This window comes from Zonotrichia leucophrys, chromosome 4, assembly GCF_028769735.1.
Source record: "Zonotrichia leucophrys gambelii isolate GWCS_2022_RI chromosome 4, RI_Zleu_2.0, whole genome shotgun sequence".
NCBI lineage: Eukaryota > Metazoa > Chordata > Aves > Passeriformes > Passerellidae > Zonotrichia > Zonotrichia leucophrys.
Window position 1 is genome coordinate 57185648 of NC_088173.1, and position 24974 is coordinate 57210621.

General features: G+C 43.1%; 1 protein-coding gene across 1 annotated transcript; it reads left to right on the top strand.

The window, feature by feature from the left end:
* LOC135447074 (ADP-ribosyl cyclase/cyclic ADP-ribose hydrolase 1-like) lies at positions 1-24352 on the top strand. The gene is made up of 8 exons (XM_064711818.1): positions 1-468; positions 14549-14678; positions 15283-15418; positions 16123-16205; positions 17823-17899; positions 18522-18614; positions 20789-20875; positions 22691-24352. Exons 1-8 carry the CDS (start codon positions 230-232, stop codon positions 22770-22772), a joined length of 927 nt encoding a protein of 308 aa, XP_064567888.1. The 5' UTR covers positions 1-229; the 3' UTR covers positions 22773-24352.
* Positions 24353-24974: the final 622 nt, after the last annotated feature.

Below are 24974 nucleotides of genomic sequence, written 5' to 3' on the forward strand. Positions count from 1 at the left end.
CCCGGGCATCCGCGGGGGCGGGGGCGGCGCGGCTGCTGCAGGAGCCGCTGTCCCTCTGTCCTGCTGTCCCTTTGTCCCGCTCTCCCTCTGTTCCCGCTGCTGCCCCTGCTGTCCCGCTCTTCCTCTGTCCCGCTGTCCCCGCTGCTGTCCCTGCTGTCCCGCTGTCCCTCCGTCCCGCTGTCCCCGCTGCGGTCCCGCTGTCCCGCAGCTGCCGCCGCCGCTCAGCGCGATGCCGCTGCAGCAGGGCTCGGCCCGGGCCCGGCAGCGCACCGTGCTCCTGGCGGGCATCGCCGTGCTGCTGGCCGCCCTGGTCCTCGCCGTGGTGCTGGCCTCTCTGCTGACCCACGGCAGGCACGAGGTCAGTCCCCAAATGCTGAAGTGGAAGGACAGGGGGACCACGAAGAACTTGCAAGAAGTTATTGTGGGAAGATGCTACAACTACATCACGGCGCAGCACCCGGAGCTGGGGTGAGTGCAGGTCTGGGTCAGGTGTCGGGTGAGCAGAAACTGTCTCGGCTCCACCTGGCTGGGTTGGCAGGGGCAGGGAGAAATCAGAACCCTGTTTTGTAGGAAAATGTACAAACTCGGTGCCCCAGTGGCGGCTTTTGAAAGAAACTACCTGCAGGGGCAATAAAAGTAACACTAATCAAAACATAATTATAAATGGATTTTACAACTTCCCTAAAGCCAGCTGAAATAAAAGCTGAATTCTAGCAGGTTTGAGTACATGGAGGTGAAGCAATTTGCTGTAAAGCTGATCTGCCGAAGTCTGTAATGTGACACTGCAGCCCTGTAACCGAGACTACACAGGAGAGAGGGAAAGGACAAGGTTCAACACAGACTTATAGGGCAGGCAAAAATGTTAGAAAAACATGCAGAAGTACCTTGGTGTTATCAAAAGCTGTTTTTAGCATGTGGATATGATTTCTTGATGAGCTCAGAGAGCTTGCATGGAGAAATAGAGGTGGATCCCAATACCAGCTCATCAGTCCCTGGAAACCCCTTCCCCCAGAGGTGGTCCTTGCTCAGCTCATCCCAGCAGGTACTGCAACACCCCTGGCATCCCATCCCTCCTCTCCTGCACCATGGGCCCAGGTCTGCTACAGTGTGTTAGAGCTGAGAACTGATTTTCTGATCCCCTTCACTGCAGAGAAAAGCAAAGTATGAAATAAGGAGTGCCCTGGACCCCCAGCAGGTGCTGGGGACACCCAGGATGGCTCCAGAGCAGCCAGGGTCTCTCAGCAGGGACCCATCCATCCCTTCTGTGGCACCACAAAGCTGCCCTGCCCAGTGAGCCTCTGGCAGAATTTTCCATCACCCTGGGCTGAGTGCTGTGGGGCTGCCCCACGCCTTGGCCAGGTGACAGAACCATCCTGGTCTTTGTCCTGAAAAAGGCAACCTCTTGTTTTCATGACACTGAGCTGATGAGAGCAAAGCTGTGTATAGTTTGCTTGCATTTGGGTTTCTTTTGGCTTTGGATTTCCTGCACTGTATGAAAAAGCTGATCTGCAGTATTTGAAGGGTCATGTGGAAAACCATGGCCTGAGCACACAGAGACTTTTTCACTCTTTATGTCAAATATTTGAGTGGCTTTAGTGAGGGAAAGGAGGATTCTTTTGCAAATAAAATTTAAAAGCTCCTGAAACTTGCAAAATGATATACATGTTTCTAAAAGCATAAATTAATTTATTAAAGAATTATCTCTCGATATTTAAATCTGAAATTGTTTTCAGGCCTAATAGCCTTTGTTACATGGGCTTGTTTCATTAAAATTGAGGTGCTGAAGATGTGAAAACCACTTTTGTGTGAATATGCTTTCAGCCATGGCCACGTGTGTTGTCACTGACAACAGCCTGAATCTGGACCACAAATATCTCCAGGAATTATTTTTTTAGGCAATTAAATCAAGGACAGTTTTAAAAAATCACAAATCCATGATCACAAGTTTTCTAAAAAGTTTGTTAATACAAAGTGCAGTATTTTGGCCTATTCATAATCCAACAGTGTTTAACAGTGCTACTCATAATCCAACAAGTGGCTGTGAGCTCACTTTCTTTCAGATTAAATTACTTCTGTATAGTAGGACCCTTTTTTATTTTATTGAAGTGACAGATTTTTCTGAAGCATATAGAACAGAAGAAGGAAAAACATGCTTGTTTGTGTACATCTGAAATGTTCAGAGGTTTCCTGAATGGAGAATTAAATGCAGATGCTTTTCTGGAAATCAAAGCCAAGATTGCTCCTTTCTGAGCTCTGTGCAGTTTGTGTAACCACCCTCTCTGTCACTGGCACTTTCTGATAATGAGCTGGGTGCCTTTAGGACACATCAGAGAGTGGAATCTTTCATCATTAATGTAGGCCTTGGATCCTCTGTGGTATGGGATCTGTGGTGCAGTTAATCAAAGAGAAGAGTAGGGACAGGGACCTGCAGAAACATGGGCAGAGCTGTGGGCTGGGCAAGCTGTGCCCTGCACTCTGCCAGGGCTGCTGCTGCCACTGCTTCCCACCATGGCAACTTCGTTATCTTGGCTGGAAATATTTTCATTTTCTCATAAATTTGTCCATATTTTGTTCTTTCCCTTTTAATCTTACACTGATGTATATATTTTTTAAAAGATCTGCCTTGGGTAAACTTGTGGACACTTCCATGTATTTTTACTTTTTTTTTTATCAGAGTCACTAAGTTCCACCTTTGAGGATATTTTCTGAACAATAAATCTATTCACTGTGGTAGTTAGTGACATTTACTACACTTTGGAGTGCCATATTTCAGATTGGAATAGATGGCAGGTTTTGAAGAATGGGATGGTTGACATGACAATGGACATTGTACTGTTTCTGGCTACGACAGGTGGCTTTAACAGAGTTCTACAGCCTCCATTTAGCTCTGTTTTTGCATCTGTGTGCTGTAAATAATTTCAGAAGGCTTCTGACATGGTAGTGCACACCTTCACTATCACAACTCTAATTCTAGAGGATACCTCTTTGCATTCTCCCTCATCTTACTGGAGCCTTTCACCATGCCCAGCCAGCTCACTCTGGTTGTGCTCTTCTCTTTTCCAATACAATCTTTGGGCCGAACCCAAGCCCACAGAGGCCACTGGAAGGCTCTTACCTCATGCAATCAGATTTTATCCTGTTGATTTTTTTATTCTTAAAATTCATCAAAACTTTGTGTTGAACTTGCTCACAAAAGGACATTTCTCTGGTGCTGTGTTACAGCATCTGCTGGTAATAATTTTGTTCAACTGCTTGCATGCCATACAATCCTCAGATTTATTTCTGCTGCTAGCTGACTCTCAATATTTGTACACATGCAATTTCCTCAGTCTTCCTGCATAAACTTTGTCATGGCAAAGTTCATGAGGAAGAGGAACAGAAAGACAATACCAAACATTTCAATAAATAAATAAAGCATTTTCAGTATTAGTCCTATTTTTTAGGGAAAAATGTGGATGGTATAGCAGCAGGCTTTAGGGGGTTTGTTCCCTGCACACAGAGTCACACACCTGCATAATACTGACAGTAAGGAATAGTATTTCTGTTTTGACTTCTCTGGAAAATACTGGCTCCAAAGCAATAGTTTGTTTCAGCTTGGTAGTCTTACCTTTTTTTCATTAACAGAAGCTGGAAGTTCTGATTTCACTAGTCTTGTAAAAATCCCTTGTGGCCATGAGTATGCATGGTAGTTTGGGCTGAACAAAGCCAAAAGCAGTTTAGTCTGAAGCAACAATTTGACCTCCAATGACTTCCTCCTCTCCTTCCCAGCAATAGGGACTCCCTCTTGTGGCTGTCACAGCGCTCGCAAGTCTCACCTCCAGTCTCACACCGCCAAATTTCCAATAGTGTATCCCTGGCACAGCCAGAGCAGGGAGGGCAGCCGGGGCTCAGGGCTTTGGGCTCCCCTGCACAGCTCAGGGAGTTCAGCAGATCCCTGCTGAGACCTGCTGTGGTGACACCATAACTCACCCATCACTCCAAGATGCTGCTTCTGGGGCTGCTTTGGCACCTCTGTACCTGTTGGGGCAGAAAAAGTGGCAACAGCTGCAGCCTAAATTAGCTGGGTTAGGTTTCCTCTTCACCACATTTGAATTGGCAGGCTGAGGTCAGGAACCAGCAGCCCTTTGTGACCTGGGGAAGGAGTGGAGAGGCCATGCTATCTAAAAGGTCATAGTCACTAATGCCCAAAGCATAGAATATGCTTTTTTTGGATCTAGAAATAACTGATTTTACATTGGCAGCTCAAGAGAATTTTCATTCTCAGCTAGTGACTGCTCCCCCCTCACACCTGCAGTCACTCCTTGGTCTTTAATTCAAAGAACCCCAGAATCCCAGAATGGGTCAGGTTTGAAGGGATACAGAGGTCAGCTGGTCCAACCTCCCTGCCCAAGCAGGAACATCCTAGAGCACATTACACAGGGCTGTGTCCAGAGAAGCTGGCAAGGACCTACTATTTATATATTTAACTATTTAAAAATTGTTTGAAGTCAAACCAGCTTATTTTTTGCCTAACTTCTGACAGGAAGGGGGCACCAAGGACACAGACAGAGAGCAGTTTCAATAACACATGTAACTGCCAGGCCAAACAATGCCACTGTGCCTGACTAAGCAACACAAAAACCTGATGATGAAGCTGAAAGTGTAAAACTTCAGTACAGCTTTCATGCAATCTTGTATGGACACAGAATATGTTTCCCCCTTAAATATAATTAGATCAACCAATATTGTTTTTATTGTTAGTGGCAAGTTCTGTTGTAACAAATTTTAAGTCTGTAATTCCATTAAATTTAGTAAGAGTTGGTGCATGTCCAGGAGAGCTCTGTCTCCTGACTGCACAATCATGAATGCATTTTACCTTCCCATTCCTTTGCAGCCTATGGAGATACATTTTGTCAGAAAGAACACATGGATCATGATTTTGTGTGAGATACTATTGCATTCACAGCATAATTCCCTCCTGAAGGAAATCTGGGGTTTGTTGTACGCTTACTTTTGCATTTTGCCTTCATGCTTTACTAGGCATTTTTAATCTAATTTCTTTGTGTTTGTTCACTGATTGTTAATGCTTTCACATCAAGCATGGCACTAGCATGATTTGATTCAGTGTCACAAAAATCCTAGCTTTATTTTACAGCCATGACATTATACTGAAACTTACCTAAGGTTTGTTTTTTCATTGAGAAAATGTGCCTTGCATGAGAGAAACCATTACTGAACCAGTCTTCTGAAAAGCACAAATTACTACTCAGTTGTAATGCATTAAACCCTCTTAGAATGCTCAGCAGATTTCTAGAGCTCCCTAATTTGATATCCATCAAAGGACTCAGTGTTTGTTTGTAAGACTATGCTTTCTAAAAAAAATCTGTTGTCATTGCTGTGCCATCTTTTTTGGTCCCAGAGCGAACAAAAGGCTTTATTTGCACTGTCTGTGGACCAGGACACAGGGGCCTGGTGACAAGCTGATGTGAGCCAGCAGTGTGCCCTGGTGACAAGGGCCAGCAGTGCCCTGGGTGCCTGAGAAGGAGCCTGGGCAGAGGGGGACACAGGGCACCTTTCCCTCTGCTCAGCCCTGGGCTGCAGTGCTGGGGCCAGTTCTGGTCCTGTCACTGCAAGGGGCTCAGGGACACAGCTGGAGCACACCCAGAGAGCGACCGTGACGGTGACTGAAGTGTCTGAGACACACAGAGGGGTTCAGAGCCTGGGACTGCCCAGCCTGGGGAAGGGAAGGCTCAAGGTGGTAAACACCAGCTGAGGGGAGTAAAGAAAAGAGAGTCAAGCTTTTCTCAGTGGTATTCAGTTGCAGGACAAGAGGCAATGGGCATTAATTACAGTACAGAAAATTCTATTTAAACATAGGGGAAAAAAACAGTTTTTTTACTATGAGGGAGAACGAAGACTGGAACTTGACTGGAGACTTTGTAGAGGCTCCATCCTTGGAAACATTCAAAACAAGACAGATCCTGGTCCTGAGAAACCTTCTCTAAGACAGAGGCTGAGCTGGATGATCACCAGAAGTGCCTTCCTTCCTCATGCTGCTTCATTTCTTAGGAATTGCCTTTAGACTTGTAAGAAGTCCATTGGGAAACCAGGACAAACAGCAATGAAGAAATGTTTTGGCTCATCTCTACTGAAAATTGTTTTGATATTTTGTTCCTACATCTGGTTTGTCTCTCAGCATTAAGATGGGCACTTTATCATCATTATAGCACACTGCTTATTAAAATACCCAAGTCCTAACATTTGTGTTTGCCATTAAAGTGCCCCTCCCCTATGTGCTTGTGTGCTGATTTTAATACCTTCTCTGTGTTTACCTTTATTACATGAAACCTACAGTGCTCTGCTTTTTATTTGTTCTATCCTTCAATGTTTGTAACAAGGTTTTTTTTACAGCTGTTTTTCCCTAAGTTGTATACAAGTGACTTTGACTGTTCTTGTAGTTTATTGGTAGCAAAGATTTCATTATAAATATTAACAGCTGTTTGAGTCCTACTTAAAAGTACACTTCTATTGAAATATGCTGTACTGAGCTTTAATGGGGAACTGGAATATAATGTTTAGTGGGCACAAAAAGACAGTGATGAGTACATGAGAAATAGAGGTGGGGCTATTGGCTCTGGGGTTTATCCCTCTAAAGAGTCCTCACGCTGCTTAAAGCTAGTTCCATACTGCTCTGGGCTGGGAGGTAGGAGTCCATTTGGGTATTGTTGTCATCACTTTCTAAAGGAAGCTCATTAGAAAGAATTAACTTTCTTTTAGCAAGAGACAAGTTCATAGGGCAGTGGGTAGCTATCATCTATTTGTTCTTGAGATCATTAATCACCAGCATATTTATTTCTGTTCTTCTGGACTATAAATGCCACTGCTGGGCTGTGAAAAGCCATCCAGTTCTGTGCAAAGCTCAGGCTCAGTTCTGTGCTGAAAATCTTCCCTCCCAGGCTGTAACTCCACAGAAAACCCAAGGTCTGAGTGCCCAGCAAGGGTAACAGGGAGATGTCAAAATTTACTTTGTTCTTTGTCCCTGGCCAACATCAGTGTACTGCTAATGGGCAGAAATGTTGTTGAGATCTGAATTTATCTCTCACTTGACAGCCAAATGTCAACTCACCTATCAGTTTTCTATATTGAGGTTTTATAATATAAAAATTGTTATTAAATAACTTTATATTTCTCATATACACAAACTTTTTTACATTGATTTTACAGTGTATAAATATTTAATGGTTCTTACTGCAAGATTCCATAGGATTTCAAATAATTTTTCACATTTAGGTTAGTTTACACATATGGCATCTATATTAAAATATCCTTGCAGTCAAAATGTCCTTTGGTTTTAATCCCAGATACTAGAGAATTATTCCGTCTGTGCTGATCTTCTACATGTTAATCAGAAGTATTTGCTGATGAAAAGCTTTTCAGCTTAGTTTTCCACTGTACATCTTTGCAGCTATTTAGTCATGCACAGTCAGTTAGCTGCCTGCTCTTTAAATTTTCTCTTGTTTATTGATTTTATAGAATTGACTCTACAGGGCAATGTCTGGTGGCTGCCTAAATTACAGCACCACCCTAGGATTGAAATTATTAAATGTTTTATGAGCTGATTGCTGTAAAGGGGAATACTGGTCTATCCCACTTTTCCCTGCTTCTGTTTTTCTATAACATCTGTGGAGATGTCGGTGAGAAAACCCCACAGTCAGAGGTGATATAATTCAGCTGTCATTGCTAAGGTATGGTTAAAACCCTAGAGCAGTTTAACACCTCAGAGCCCCATGAGAAAATGTATCTCTGGTTGTCCATAAGGATAGGAGGAATAGATCCTTTTTCCCTCTAGGGTCAGATGAAAGTCTGTCTCAAGTGTTCAAGGGAAAAAATGCTAAAGATGCATTCTGTCTTCCCAGGGATGACCACAGAATAAGGAATTATCAAGAAGATCACTCACAGGTGTACTAGAGCTCCAAGCTGTTCTCTTGTCTGTGTCCTGCTGATAGAGACCACCCTTGAAGCAGGAACTTCTCCCAAATTACTGCATTTATGCCACATTCCAGCAGCTTTAGTGCTATTAAAAACAAACAAACAAGCAAAACAAAACAACGTAGTGCAAGTTCATGTAATGGGTGAGAAAGTGAAAGTGCATTAAGCCACTGAATTTTCCACTGTACATCTTTGCAGCTATTTAGTCATGCACAGTCAGTTAGCTGCCTGCTCTTTAAATTTTCTCTTGTTTATTGATTTATAGAATTGACTCTACAGGGCAATGTCTGGTGGCTGTATGTACTTTAATTTATGTATGTATGTACATGTATGTACATACATGCCCTGTATGTACTTTAATTTAGGTCACTGTTACAGAATTGTTCTTAGAAGTTTAATATTAACATTGAAACTCTACTACTTTCTGATCAAAGAGTAGATGTCAGCTAAAACTTATTCCCTCTATATCTGTTGATGACATGGCCCTCACTTGGAAGATAAAATTAAATAGAGCAACTATGATCCTCTGCCAACATGTAGTCCAGGTGAGATTTCTGCCCTTCTGGGGGCTCTGTTCCACTCACAGAGCACATCTGCACATACCACCTGCTTTAGCAGCTTGTTTTTCACCCAGAGAGGCTGAAATCCAGGCAGCAAAACAGTCTGCTCATGTGGATGAGCCCTTCACTGGTTGCAGCTGCCTCCTCTTGGCTCAGCCCTTCCCATAAGGGGGACAAGGCTGAGTGTTGTCCTGCAGCAGCAATTCCCCGCTCACATAAAACACTCCAGGAGCCATAAACCAAAGCCACAAGTACTCCTGCCCTTAAAACCTTCTTGTTGCTGCCAAAGGGGAAGGGCTGGTGTGCTGAGGAGCTGGCACTGGCTCCAGGCCATTCACTGTCCAGGAACACACAAAGCCCTGGGGTGCCTCCAGCAGCAATCTCACTCAGGGCTCCTTTTCCCAGACCTCCAGGCTCCCCCTCTTTGCCATGCTGAATTTACTTGCTCTGCCTACAGGCAGCCTTTCCAGAAGTGATCTGCCTGTGAGGCAGGGCTCTGGATCTCCCTCTCCATGCCCAGTTAGTTCTTCCAATGCTTTGGTTACTGACTTTTGAACTGTGTAATCAGCAGAAAGCAATACTTACCAAACCAGGCTGCCAAAAAAATCAAGCATGTCATTTTCATGTTGACAGAAAATCTGTTACCAAAAGTGTTCTGGTGGCAGACAATTTGCAGTAATTAAACTAAATGGGAAACGAGAGGCTTGTGCTTATTGAAGACACTGAGCTTGACAGATCTGATTTTCTTCTTTCATCGCTTTCCTTGCTAATTTTCTCCCTTTCCATTATCCTAATGCTGAAACCAGCAGGTTAGTGTCATCAAACCCTCAGCAACAACAGTGGCTTGTCACAGACATCTTTTGTGAAAAATCCTTTCTTTAGGATTTTTCCCTCTTCTGGAAGGCTGAGGCCCCAGAAAGAGAATGTAAACACTGGTTATCTGCTGCTGTGGAATGCAACAGGTGCACCTGTGATTGGCCCATGTTCCATGTTTACGATTAAGGGCCAATCAAAGACTGAGCTCTCTCTGGGAGAATCAGAGAGAGCTCCTTTGTTGATTCATTCCTTTTCTATTCTTAGCTTAGCAGCTTCTGAACTTTCCTCTCTATTCCTATTAGCATAGTAATAATGTAATATATATATATCATAAATTAATAAATCCAGCCTTCTGATCATGGAGTCAAGATTCTTGTCTCTCTCTTCACCCCTGAGGAACCCTTGCAGCCCTGTGACAGTGGGTGACCTCTCTTGATTTTTATCTGATTTGTAGGACAAAGATGCCCGATGGGAGGTTTGGGTGCTGCAATGACAAGAAGGGAGCCCATCCATTGTGTGCTCATCCCCATTTCCAGCTCCGTGCCCTGCAGACGGGTCGGCTTGGAAGAGCCCCACGTGTTTGGTGTTGCTGTCCCGCGGAGCTCCTCTCCCACCTGATGGCACTGTTCTCCTTGCTTTTAGCGTCCAGCCCAGCTTCACTCCAGGGAGCCTCGGCTGCCTGGGCTGTCCTTGGCAGCAGCTCCAAAAAAACTGCTCCAAAGCAGCAGCGAGACACGGCAAGGCTGGAATTAGGCAGGGGAAAGCTGAAGAAATAAAACCCCAGGAATATTCAGGACAGAAAAGGTAGCAAAATTATTCTGAGTTACAGAGGGCTTCCTCTCAACACAATTGTATATGTATATATTTGTATACCAATTGTATAATTGTATAATTTCTGGTCCTTGTATAATTTCTGACATAAAGGCATAGCTACACATGACTATAGATTGACTACAGATGTATAAATTTCCCTGCTGTCTACAGCCATCACAGTTCATCAAAATGCAGCAGATAAATTGGCACAGGCAAAGGTAGGGTCTGTTAGATGCAGAAATACTGCTACATCATTTAGTTCATTTGATACACATTCCCCTTCTGAGATATCTGGGTTTTTACACCTGAAACCTGTGCCTTAGATGCCCAGAAGAGTGAAAACTGGCTTTATATCTTTAAGGAGCTATGTTACAACCACAAACATCTTGCTGACTTTTTAAAGAGTCAGATTTCTGAGTGCTTAGGTTCATCACAGCTCTGGCTGGTGATGGTAGCAAATGAGAAGTATTTTCTTACACAAATTGCAGAGATTTGATCACTGCACAGATTAGGGACATGGGCTCAGGGGAATGTATCCAGCTGTAACTTTGGAGCTTCACCACAGGGCCACAATTAAAAACTCAGGGTGGCCCAAAGACACTGCGATGTTTTAGAAATGAAATTCTGGACCTTGGAAAACCTGATCTTGATTGCAGGGAGAACAGGTGTCCCCAGCAAAGTGTCTCTGCCTGGCAGGGTGATTTAAAAACATGGGCAGAGTTGGTTGAGTTCTCCAGAACAAAGCCTGGAAGTAATTATTTTCTTATAAATTTGAAATGGGTCCCATACTTTAAGAATCACTCTCAAATTCTTGAGTAGAAAACTAGAGACAACGCTGCCCTTCTTCAGATATTTCCAGCATTCAGTGTCAATCCAGTGCTGAACCAAAACCAGACTTTGTTCATGGTGTAACTGAAATCAGAGGGGATGAAACTTATACTTGGTATTATACCAATTAAATCAGCTTCAATTGGGAATGAATTTGCTCTGTCATGTCCAGTTAAAGAAAAAAAAATTGTAAGGCAAAATAAAATCTATAGTAACAGTTATTTACCAGATAATTCAATGCTATCCCATTCCTTTCAGTGTAAGAATATTCTTTCAAGGTTAGCCCGACCAGTGTATGGGTATGCAAGAAATAATGATGCAGAAGCTGTCCATTTTTCTAATATGCACATTAAAATTTGGCTGCTGGGATAGATGCTAATGGAAATATTCTTGGCCCCAGCTTTTGCTTGATAGATTAACGTGATATTCATATACAAGGCAAATAGATAGAAATGCTCAAATTTATTGGAAAATGGAACTTCTACCCCAATGTAAGGACAAATGGAGGATATGCTTTGCAGTATGCATAACATTTGAATTTAATAAGGAAAAGTTTATTTGTATCCCAGCCCTTATTGTGTCCTATACTGAGTTCAGGGTAGAATCTTTGGCTCAAAAAGATCCTAAGACAAGTTCTTCAGTCCTTGTTTTCCAGAGCAATGTTGCAGTTTTCAAGTTCACTGAAGATTTCATGTGTTCTTTCTGTTAGCTTTTATTTCACATTTACCAGTATTGCCCAAATTCTATTAATAAAAAGAAAACTTGAAAAAATTAAACAGAAACAATTTTTTCAAGTCTATTTGAAAAAAATAAACTTGAAAAAATTAAACATTAAATATGTTAAATGTAACATATTTATGTTACATATCACTGAATTTGGATTCAATAATTTAAGAGTCTATAGCAGAATAAAATGTTTTAGATATTTCAGCACAAACAAAGGTAGCCTCAAAGGAAGAAGTCCATTATCCCTGAAGAGATAATATAAACATACAAATGCCAGAGAAAGAGAGAGCCCAAGGCCCCAGCAGTGTGGCACATACAGTATTCCTCATGCACTCTATATTTATCTAATTCAGATAATTCTGATTAACTGGTAGAGTGACAATCTCTTTTGTGGCCTTTCTTTCTTCTGTAAATCCAGAAGGAACACTAAATCAACACATTCTATGACTTAGGAGCAACTTTAAGGGAAAAGTTTCTTTCTCAGTCATTTGTTTTTTGGGTTCTTTTGGCAAGGCACATGTTCTTGTTTCAACCTGAAGCTATTCTTGCTGGAATTTTTAGCATACCACATGCCAGCCAACTTCTCATATTGTGCCAGAAGGCCCAGAGCTACAGCAAGTCTCTGTCCTCTCCTCAGTGTGAGTTAAATGCTGCACACCAGACAAGTATTTATTTCTGTGCTGGAAAAAGGTCAGGTGTAAATTTATTAACAGAATCTACCTCAACAGTGAGACTGGAAAGAATGGCACATCCTTCCTGGAGCTGGGTTTGCAGTTCCTCAAACCTTCTCACTGCTTATCATATCTAAACCCAAATCACAGTTCTAAGTGCCTGGTAATCTCTTCAGGGTGTGAGACAAAATTAGTGCTTCATATCTGAGAAATAGTTTTTCAGTGGCAAATCAATGATTCATTATTATTCAGCTGTAAAAAAAAAAAAAACCAACCCATGTTGGTAAGTGAGCACAGCAAAAAGAAAAGGTTGTTTAAATTATGTATTTTATTTTACATTGATTATTTGTATTTTTATTTCTAAAACAATGCTTGAAACTGCCTAGCTTCCACAAAAGCCCATCTTCATGGCTGACATTCCTCCCTGTGATGCACCTGACAGTTCCACAGTGATCAGCAGCTGTAGAAGAGCCTCCCCCACTTGCAGGCTAAGACCTACCAGGTTTTATAACTTTAAAGATGCAATTTTGCTCAGCTCTGCCAGGACTGTGCATACAGACTCTTCTCTCAGGTACTGAGATGTTGACACACATCATGCACTGCTAAGGATGGAACACTGATTCTTTGGGTTAGTGACTCAGCAATCTCTCTTGTCATGATCGTGAATCACCTGGCTGGTTTCTTTGTGCCTCTCATGGCCATGGCTTGAGTCTACCAGCAGAAATGTTTTATATTGTGTCTATCTCCTACCTCTCTGCTTTGGAAATAAAAAAAAGAAAAAAAAGGGGTTTTTTTTAATGGTTTCTTGAAAAATATTTTGTCTTCTGAGACCAAGCATAAAAACTTTGCCATATGAAAGGACAGATCACCTGTTGTCTTATTTATCAAGAGGTCTAACATCATTATAGTGCAAGGATTCCATATCACCAGAGTTTCATACCTCCTCAATGTTTCTCATAGGCAACTCCTCTAAACACTGACTCTCCCCAGTCTTTGTAGCAATCCTCTGACTGCAGTTCCCACCAACCCACTCTTTTATACCACTGTTCTTATTGGCTACAGGTGTGGCCTGTTAAGATCAGCCCTGCTCCTAATCTTTAGTAATTGGCTCAGCTGCAACTCTTTAGGGGGTAAGATTACATTCTATACCACCTTCATTTACCCATACTGTATCCCCCTACAGTAGCCAGCTGTCACCTGGGGCTGTTAATGCTCTTACATAAACCAGATCTCAGGAGTAGCTTAAAAAAAAAATAAAAAGAAAAAGAAAAATAAAGGTCTGCCTGGAGTCATGTGACAAATTAGAAAGTGTGAGCCATATAAATGTTTATGAGATGTGGCTGTGCTTACAGCCAAGCTCTACAAATTGTCTTTGTGATACCATTGACTGTGCAGAGCAAAGGGGACAGCTGCCTGTTCTTTACTGTCATCCCTCCATCAGCAGGAGCCTCTCTTTGGGATGATTCAGTGTGTCCATGTTGTAATCCTTAGTGGCAGTGAGAGGTATTTACAACTTCCTAACCTCTAAATAAAGTACCAAGGTTTGGAGTATGGTCTCTGTGGGTTATTTATGCTTTGCAGACAGAGAAGTGTCCTCCAGTAGAAAATTAAATACACCCAAGTCAACAGCTGAAAATTAGCGCATAAATAAAAATAATCTCAGGTCCCAAACAGGTAAAACTCCGCTTTTGTTTTAGATAAAATTACAGGGGTTTTTCCTAGGGTCAAACTCTCTGCAGGTGCAAGCCATATTTTTGGCTTGCTGTATCTGAGGGGACAGTATTCTTTGACCTACTTTTAAAATGTACAACCTATAGTCTGAGAAGCTATTTGCTTCTTATAATTTGGTGTGAATAATCAAGAAATTTGAACTTTTGGTTATGTAAAATCATCACTGTTTTTTTTAAGGGGTAAAGATTTAAGGGGTAAAGATTTTTTTAAGATATTGCAGTGAACTAATTTGAAATGCAGGAAAGAGAGATATTTTGAACTGTTCTTTCCTCAGTATATACTTAATCTGCTGATGATACTCTGCTTTGGTAATGGATCATGTATTTGGTGCCTGGGCATAGGTGGAATTCTTCTAGTGTTTGACCACAACAGAGAACCTTTCACAGGCACAAATACTCATAAATATTTACTAACTATGTTTTAATCTTTTGGCAGAGATAAGGATTGTCTAAAAATATGGGAATCATTAAAAGATGCCTTCATTTACAAGAACCCCTGTAATATCACACCAGAAGATTACCAGCCTTTGATGGAGCTGGCAAGTCACCCTATACCCTGCAACAAGGTAACACCAGTGCAGGGTGGGCTGTGGTGGGAAGCCAGCTCTGGGCAGGGGGATCTCACCATCTCACCCATCTCACATTTAACTTTTGCACTTACTGCAACCGTCCTGCAGCTGCACCTTTGGGCTCAGTAACCCTGCCCGTGTATCACTGGGAATCATCCCTGTGTAAGGCTTGCCTCAAGCCAGGGTCATCCCAGGGAGGTGACAGGGATGTCCCCATTCCCTGAGCATGTGGCTCTCTGTAAGGAGCATGCCACCATGCTGAGAGAGGGACACTGCTTCCAGAAAGCTGTTCTTCCATGTGCAGCTCAAAAGCAAACAACAAATTTGGGAACTATCCTATGAAAACTAGCCAAACCTTTCTTTCAAAGCCCCGTAAAAGCTAACTATGTCCCTTTACACCAAAAAAAAAACAAAAAAAACAAAACACCCAAAATATTCTGCAAACAACAGTGTTCAAATGAGAACTGACCCACTGAGGTGAACTCGCTGCATTTCAATAAAACTCCTTCATTGTCATTAACTTTCTGGTTTTCTCCAGAGCAGTTTTCTGGCCAGCTGTGGTATAACTATCACTCACCACACATTGTACCTTATTTCACAGTCACTGTTTTGGAGCAAGACAAACGACCTCGTTCATCGTTATACAAAATCCAATCAGAATTTCCTCACCTTGGAGGACACCTTGCTGGGTTATATGGCTGACAGAGTTTCATGGTGTGGAGACCCCTCTGCCCCAGGTAACCTACACCTAAACACATTCTTTTTCACATCATTTTCTCGTGATTTAATTTAAAATCTTAACTGTCCAATATTTTGGAATTCTGAAAATAGCACCTATTTCTCAGGTTAAATTAAAAACCACAACTTTGGATGTTATTTTAACACCAAGTTGCTGCTTTACCTAATGGCCACATCTAGCCCCCTGTGCTTTGTTTGCTTGCTTCTACCCTGTGATTTCTATGGGACAGACTGCAAAGCAGGAATGTCACTCAAGAAGGACCTGGCCACATCAGAGTGCTGGGGCAGTGTGCAGGTGCCTTGGGGTTACCATTGCTCACCTGACTCCTGGCTTGGGGCTTAATGCTAGGAACCTTTAGACTGGGCTTGGATTACTGAAAATGTTGGGCAAAGTTTAAATTTTCAATGCAATCAGACAGTAACTGTCAATAGCCAGCCCGTTTCTCACATTTGGGATTGTGTGTTTTCCCTTCTCTGTTTTCTGAGAATTGTGATATGGGATCTGCAAGTGCCTCCCTGAAAATACTGTGAGCAAACAGGAAGGCCTTTGAGCAGATGCAATTTCCTTCTCCTTTCAGAGCCCTCTCCCCATTCAGCCTTCTTGCTTTGACAGAGGGCAAATCTTTTTGCCCACAAAGCCACATAAACCTTGCAAAAATATTCACTCTAACCTTAGCTCTTCTGTAAATGTATTTTATCTCAGGAATCAACTATGAATCTTGTCCAAAACGAAATGAATGTGAGAGCAACCCTGGCTCTGTGTTCTGGAAAATGGCCTCCAAGATGGTAAGATCTGGACTGCATCTCCCTGAATCCAAAAGTGAGGAAAGGCACTAAATTCCTGACAATGCCAAGGAATAGTAGAAGTTGACAAAAGCTTTAGTTCCAGGTGTTAAAAATCATGGTGTAGGATTTCAAGATCCCATATTTTATGTACAACATTTGATGCCTTTGTAGTTCAGGCACTCTTTTTGTGGACAGAGGCTGAGTGTCAGTGTCTGGAATAACCCTTGGCAGAGACCTGGAGCTCTGCAAGTAATGCAGTTATAGCAATCACCTTAATTAAATCACAGAACATCAATTGCTGCAGTAAAATCTATTTTAGCCTGCCAATGTGGAAAACAGCACCCAGATTGGCACAGACATTTTCCAAGAGGCCGAGAGTCCCCTTGCACTTCCCAGCATAAAGCTGAAGAGCACATCCTCCCACATCAGGGCCTGGCAAGGCTCCTGTGATATCCCCACCCACAGACACATCCAACTCCCATCCCAGGAATGAGATCCTGCTGGTCCCAGCTAAGCAATTAGCCTGTCTTTGTTGAGTCAGCACTGTACAGGAGCAAACTGCCAGAGAAACACCTGATGTCCTGGGTTACTTTGATTTTACCTGTCTCTCAAGATTTCACCCTTGGTATGACTATCAGTAGATGACTACCCAGGTGGAAAACCAGCATTCCTGTATGCTCCAGTTCTCTTGTGTGTAAGAAAAAGTCTACTCATCACATAAAAAAAAGATGTTTTGTGAGTAAACTAGGAGTGAAAAAGGTTGAGTTCCAGTATCTGTGAGAGACAGAACGACGTAGAGACCCAGGTTTGCTCAGCTGCAAGCTTCCTTGCCATGTAAATTCAAGATCTGCTAAAACTCATGCTTAATACATTTGAAAGTAAAACATAATGAAACTTTCTGAAACTTTGCAGCTCTCAAGATTTTAATTTGAGCCACATTGTTTATGAGGACATGAAAGATTTGATAAGCACAGTTACCCGCATTAAGCTTCTTAAAAATTCTTTGCCTTACCAATGGTGTATAGATTTAGCATAGATACTTTATGGACCTTAGTAGTCTTTAAATATGGGCATGGGTTTTAAAGAATAAAAAAGCAGTGATTACATGATCCAGTATATTAAAAATCAAAATAAAAAACCTCTGTGATAATTTTACTAAAACATCAAGAGAGAAAAATCCCAAGCCACAAAAGAACACAGAGCATGAGTGACAAGGAAACAAGTATGTGGTGGTCTGTGCGTCCTTAAACTGGGGATAGCTCTGCTCTGGCTTGTCCTTGCTTTCTGAGCTAAAGCATCTGAGGATTGCTGTGAGTTCCTACAGACAGCTGCAGCTGTAGGAGCTCTGGAAAGCCCTGTAAAAACTGAAACCAGACAAGCTGCTGTACCAACCCCATGCACCCTAGACTGCCCGTTCATAGCTGTCTAATGGGGCTTTATCACAGTTTTGCCATAGCCTTCAGAGACTTTTTTTGCGCTGAAATGTTCTGCAAAAATGTTGCCCAGATCCTGTGCTTGTGTTAGGCAGTTTTGAGGACATCAGTGAATTCTACCAGCCCCAAGCCTGCCATGCACTGCCTGTAGTGTCAGAGTGTAATGTCCCTTGGTCTGGTTCAGTTTGCAGAAGCAGCTTGTGGTGTGGTTCAAGTGATGCTCAATGGATCAGTGGAAGCTGGAGCTTTCAGGAGCAGCAGGTACTCACCCAACACAAATTCATTCATGTTCCTGTGGGGCTGCATGTGCCTGCCTGCCTGGGAGTCCCAGTGCAGAAGGGTTTTGGTGAACTCACCCCTGGATGTTGTAAAGCTGATTCTTTTCACTCCTTCTGTTCAGAGACTGTGACTGAAATCCTCCAGAGGATGTGGGGGTATGCAGGGTGCTCTTACTTCTTATTTTATTATTACAGTTTCTTTGATTTTATTTCACTAGACTTGGCTACCTGGCTGGAAGTGCAGTCATGAATAATTTCAAAAGCTGAAGAATATTCTTTCTGGGGGGACAGCCATGGTCACTTCCCTAGCACCAAACCAATAGCCAGGAAACTGAAAGGCAGAAGAGGCACTAAAGATGCCAAAACTTCAGCTTGTATCTGTCTGCAGGCAGTTTCAAAAGCTCCCCTGAAAGTGAAATAAGAATGGGGAGACAGCATTTGACCATAAGGCAATTAAATAGTCTGTGACAATCCACTGGCAAGATAATGTTCTCTCACAGGGTGTAACAGCAGCACTAATAAGCACTGGTGTTTGGGGAGCATACTCTCTACACCTTTCTGAGATAACTAAGAGAGTTTTGATGTTCAATGTTCCATTCTTACAGCATCTTTGGAAGTATTGAGATCTTTAACCTGGATCCAGATAAAGTCACTGAAGTGCACATTTGGCTCATGCAGAACATTGGTGGCCCTCAAAGGTAAGGCACAGTGATGAGCACTGTGGGGAAGGCACAGGGCACAGCTCAGGTCTGGCAACAACACTGTCTTAAACTCATGAAATCTGCTTTACACTCACCTTCTAGGTGCTTACTTTGCAGGAAAAACAACATTTGTACTGTTGTTTCCTCTAGTATTTTGTAGGTACTGCTGAACAGTTACAGGTAAAACACAATGACATTTTCCTTGCTTTCAAGAGGTCCCATGACCTTTAAGTTCCTTTCAGCTCCACTGAGGTCTGCAGACCTTTGCTATGGGTGCAGCAGTGAAGTCAGAGACCAGGCTATGTCTGCAAGGATAAACATGTCCAGGTATCCATCCAAACATGGATATGTTTGTTCACAGGAGCTGTATAATTATGCTCAGCCATTTTTGAATGACAGATCAGATTGTGGAGTCTCCATCTATGGACATACTCAAAACCTAACTGGGACCTGAGCAACCTTTTCCAGCTCATATTGGTTTGATCTCAACTGTTTCTTCTTGCCTAAATGATTCTGTGATTTTTAATGACAAATCTGTAGTTTAAATGCTTACCATGGAATTACTGATACCAGAACAGCAACCTAAAAGCACATCTGAGCCTTTCTGACTGATGTTTTTCATCCCATTCAGATTCATTTGCAGATCTACCACATTTGAAACACTAAGCATGATGCTCTGTGCCTTTGACCCCTCCTTTCAGAGCCAGTTCTGTGGCCATAATGCCCTGCCACAGTTTAATGATGTCCACGACAGAAAGGGCAGCTGTGGTGCCATGGATCAGGAGGGAGGCTGTGATGGTGCAGTGCAGCCCAGGAAGGAGTGAGGCCCCTGCTCAGCCTGCCTCACTCTCTGACTCAGCTCCAGCTCGTGTTGCAGCCCCTCCCTCAGCCCAGACACCCAGAGGTGTCCCCTGTGCACCTGAGCTGACACCCCTGCCATGGTTCATGGTGTGCCTCTGTGCTGGGGCCAGCGCACCAGCCTTGGTCTTGTGCTCCTTTGCATAAAGGTTTGCTGGAGAAAAGGACATTGAGTAATCTTTACATCAGTGTCCCCTCACATGGCACTGGATCCTTTGTCCCACGATTTCCCAGCATCAGATATTTTTGTTGTGCTCCCCTCAGCAGCTCACACAAGGCAGAGCCCTGCCAGCCCCCTTGCTGGACACATCCTCCTCCTGTGACAAATTCATAGCAATTTCCTTTTTATGTTCTACTTGCTGCTAAGGAGAGAGAGGGGGGTAGCCCCAATAGTGTGCATTCCTTGTATCTTCTGATTTGTATTCCATGTTGAATCACTGATAACTTGTAAAGTCTAGTGAACAAAGAAGAGCTGGCAGTGCTCTTCAAATCCAGGAAGTGGATTTGTCTCCAGTAGTAGAAGTGAGTCCTATACTCTGGATGAGGAGAGGATTTTTACCTTGAGGTAACAAGGCTTTTGCTGTGTCTCTGTCTGTGCCTATGACATTTGTCAAACCTCTCACTACAGCTTTGGGACCCTTGGGCTATTTAATGAAATTAAACATAGAGGTACAGCTCTTGAAGATATGAGAATGCTACCTGCTTCTTGAAACCTTTATCTGGATGGGAAAGAAATACACAAGTTAGGGCTCCTACCAATTCAAAAGTGGTTGAAACATCCCCTTTCCAAAACAGAGCAGCTGCAGCAACTGTAAACTGAGTCAGACATACAGGAGGTGCTCAGAGCCTGCTTCATCCCCTGCTTTCTGTCAGTTTCCTCCTATCTCACTTCCTACCTGGACTTCACTGCTGGCTTTCATGGCCTTTTCTCACCACACAGAGGACTTGACCCTTCTGCCCTTGGACAGATTTCAGCAAGCCTTGCATTGTGCTGCTGTGGAAGCATCAGCAGCAATGGAGCAGTTCTGGAGCCCCCTGGACTGGGAATGGGACTGAGGGATGTCCCACAGATGTCCCCCTGCACAAAGCTCTCATGCAAGATGCACAGCTGGACACCACATGGACATCACAGAGCCTCTACCAGCAAGGGCCAATGGCAGCCAAAGCTCCACAACCCCCATGGGCTTCCCAGCACATTGGCAAACAAGCTTCTAAAGCATCTTACCTATAATAAAGCAGTGCCATAGTGTGGAATTTAGGTGAGCATTTTGTGCACACAAGGAACACGGGTAACTGAAGTCTTCTCTCCACAGTGAATCCTGCTCAGGTCAGTCCATTCAGAGGTTAATAAACATTCTAGAAGAACGAAACTTTAAGATCATCTGTGAAGACAATTACAGGTAATTATCCACTCTTATTGGTGATGACTTTGCTAACATAAAGCTAATACTGCAGGTTTACAGCAGGCTAGAGCAGACCTCCCCCTCACTGCCATGACATCCCTCCAGTGGGGCTGGGTCCTTCTGAGGGGCTCCAGCCCTGGGGCTGGCTGGGGCTGGGGCTTGCTCTCTTCCCATTGAGCATGTTCAGTTGTTTTCAGGAAGGGACCAATCCAGCAATCCAGCCACCAGATTTTCTTCTGACTGGGCTTTTACCTGAAACACTCTGAACCAAACAGGCAGCTTTCCTCTTGCTGTATACAGATAGCACAGGGTGCCAAGGGTGGTCCTTACTTCCTTCACCATGGTTTGAGCATGCTTCCTGTCCTGCTGCTTTGTCAGAGAGTGAGGCATGAGACATGATAAGCATTGCTAATTACTGTAATTTACCATTGTCAGGAGCAAAAAAGAGAAGTCTGTGAAACAGCAGCCCAAGTCCTGACTTGCCTGAAATCTCCATCTTCCTGCTGAGGAAATACAAAAGCCACAGACCCTTTATCTCTTTGTATGTGTGGGTTCAGAGACCTTCACATTGAGCAAAATTTTTCTTTAGAGACATTAGAAAAATAGCAAACATTCAATATTGCTCATATCTTATCTGTCAGGAAGAGCTTCTCAGGGTCAAGGACTCATACTTGGATAAGAACAAGTAAACAAAGATTTCTATGAACTTCTGGGTTTGTGACAATAGTTGAAGTATGGAAAAATTGGTCTGCAAAGGGGACAAATGATAGGTCTTTAAATCTGAAGGCAGAGCAATATATTTCTGTCTTGGTACTGCTGAACATGATTAATGGGTGTTCTGCACTTTGTGAAAAAATTAGCTCTGGTGTGGAGCATAAATCTGCCAAATCGTGTGCTAACTTTCTCTTTGGGTAAATGGAACCTTAACCAATACTCCCAGGACCTGTAAGTAGGTACAGATTATTTCAGCCTAGGATGAATTAAGCTATGGGGCAAGACAGGGAGGGGAGATATATCACAGGTTAGACCCCTTGTGGCCCAGCCCAGGGAGGAACCTGACACTCATTGCTGTGTCTCACAGCTGAAGGTAAGGTGACAAGTAGGGCTGTTTGTCAAAGTTCAACTAACACACATATAAACAACTGAGTTGCACAACACAGACAATTAATTTTTCTATTTTATATGCAGTATAACAATAAAATAAGAGATGTACAGGTAAAGCCAAAGTTCAGGATAGACTGTGTAAGTGTATTGCAAACAGAACCGTGTGGGTCTGTATCAGCTGAGCATCTGCCTTTTAATGCCATGTAGCAACTGCTGCTGGTCATTTTATCTGGCTTTTGTCCATCTCAACAGTATCTTTCAGAAGTGGCTCTTAAACTGGATTCACTGGATGCATTAGAAAAAAATCTCTTCATATCTGACATTCACAGCAACAGCTTTCTGCTGTAGCAGTGGGGTTTACCAGTGAATAACACAGATGGTGAACTTCCAGCATGGTAGGAATTCCACAATTCCACAATCTGTGCAAGAGATCTTTCTTCGTTTTCGTAATTATTTTTTATTTTGCAGAATAGCTGTGAGGTCAGTTCCTACTTTGGTTTGTACTGATTTGCCCTTGTCCCTAAAAACACCAAAGTTACCTTTCTGCAGCAAGATTAAAAAGAATTACCCTAAGAAAATCCATCTGCTTAATAAGCATGGATGTGACATGTGCTTTGACTTTCACATTGCATTCAGTAACTGTGAAGTAATTCTGTTGTACTTGCAAATTGATTATTAAATATTTCTTTGTTTTGTGTCTTATTTCAGGCCTGTTCAGCTCCTTCAGTGTGTGCACAACCCAGACCACACAGACTGCAGGCTTTGCACCAACAGCTCAGCAATTCCCTGAAGCAGAGTTCTCTGTGCCACTGAAGAATTCCCTGACTTGTGTGCAAAGCTGGAGAGGATGTGGCTGCATAGCTGAGAGTGATAACAGTAGCATGGTGTGTGCTGAGTGCATAACCAGAAATCCTTGCTGTGGTACTAACAGCCAGATAGCAGGAGATGGTACCTGAGCTGTGATGCTGTACACACACACACACACAAACACACCCAAACAAACATACAAACACTGTTTCAGATGGTCAGCAATTGAGGGCAGATGCTTTGCCCTGGTTTGCTCCCCTCTGTACAGCTTGCCACTGGCACAGAGCAGGGATTCCCTGGGACATGCACAAAGAAAGAGACTTTCCAGGATAGGCAGAACTGGCCTAGATCAGTGCTGGAACTTTGCCTGGATCATCTTCTTTCCTGCTGAAAGGTTAAGCAGGAAATGACCAGGGCATGCTGCATTTTCCCTGCATCCCAGTGCAAATTTCCCCAGAGGGGAATGTTGCCCGTTGGCACATGGTATAAATCGTGGCTTTCCCAGGTACTGTGACACTTCTGACCAGGTAAAGCAAGCAATGCAATAGGCACAGCAGTTCTTGCCTTTTAATGGGTATCACAGTAAGCAGCTGGAGGGAAGACAGCTGAGCTGAGCTAAGAAAAAACCAGAACCTGCTCAGAGGGTTGCCTGCACCTGTAAAAACTGCTTAGTATGCAGCTGGGAGAGAAAATAGTGAGGCTGACTCAGATAGCTCCATTAAAAACCTAGTGGATACACCATTGCTGCTCAGATTACATTTTGTTCTTAATATAGCAGTAAACAGCAGCCTTCCAACTTTCATAAAAGGTCCCCCAGGCCACAGCGTGGCCATGCACTGGAATAGAAACAAACATCAAATGGTTGCCACAATAAGGAGTCTCTCTTGACCTCAGTTTCTGCAGTGAAAGGTGATGCCTTGGGGTGTAGAATTCACAAGCACTGACATGCTGTGGTGCACTGAAACAGCAGCTTTCAGTGATTTCCTGATTTCCATTTTACCAGTCTCAAGTGCAGTTTCTAGCAAAAAAGTGTCTGAGGCCAGCTTTGGCCACGGCTGCAGCGCCATTGACAGCAAGAGAGCAGAGCAGGCTTTGCTGCAGACACACTCCCAGGTGCTGAGGTGACAGTGTGAGCAGCAGCTGCCAAACCTGCAGGCACACTGGGCTTTCCATGGTCCCACAGGGAGAAGGTTTTACTGTCACAAGTTTTAGTGACTGCCCAGAGTGCACAGCATCGTTATGGAGCTGCACAAGCTGGTGTGATTCTGAGCATCTCTAGATAAGCCTCATCTCTTCAATAGCAATAGAAGCCTGCACTGAGCCTGGCTGGACCAACCCAAGACCTCACTTATAATGTTTACATTAAGTGAAATGTATTTTTATTTGCAAGATGTTATGTAACTTCTTAGACGAATCAACACAGACACAAACCAATACTTTCAAATAGGATATTTCTGACTATCAGTTACAAGTTTGTCTTCATGCTCACTTTTGTACTTCTGTTGCAATATATTGACTGTAAAATTAAGATCTCTAATAAAATTGCTGATGAGAAATGTTCTTAATTCAGTTTGACATTGTACAGAACCTGAAAAAGTTAAGAAAGAAAGATTCTAAGAAGACCAAAATAGGGCACTTCCTAAAAACAGCTCAGAAATGTGTTCAAGGTATGAAACACAATATGCAACCAACCAGGGGAGCAGAGTAACAGAGCACATCCTCCCCAGCCTGTGTTCTCCATCTGATACAGAGAAGTCATTGCCTTTGTAGGTGGCTGGAAGTGAAGCATCCTGAGTCCTTATCTTGAGCATAGATTGTTCTTGGCCATAACAGTGGAGAAAGATGATTGTTCTTGTCAGTGGTGGTGTAGTAAGATGGTAAGAAGCCAACTGTGCCTTTGGAAGCTGAGGTGCACAATTAATATGGGCAACTGTGCTGGGGTAAGTGATGGCTTTGAAATGCAGGTGGCTGGCAAGTCTGGGCTGCCTGGATCACATACATGGCAGAACATGAGCCAGCTCATTTCCAACAAACACTTTCATTATGCATGATCACACATCTGAAATGCTGTGCAGACATGCCCTACCAGAAAAGTACACTTGCAAATCCTCTTGCTTTGCTAAAGACTTATCAAGCAAAAAACCCTTCCGAACAAATACAAAGTGTTCCAAATCCACAGAAAATA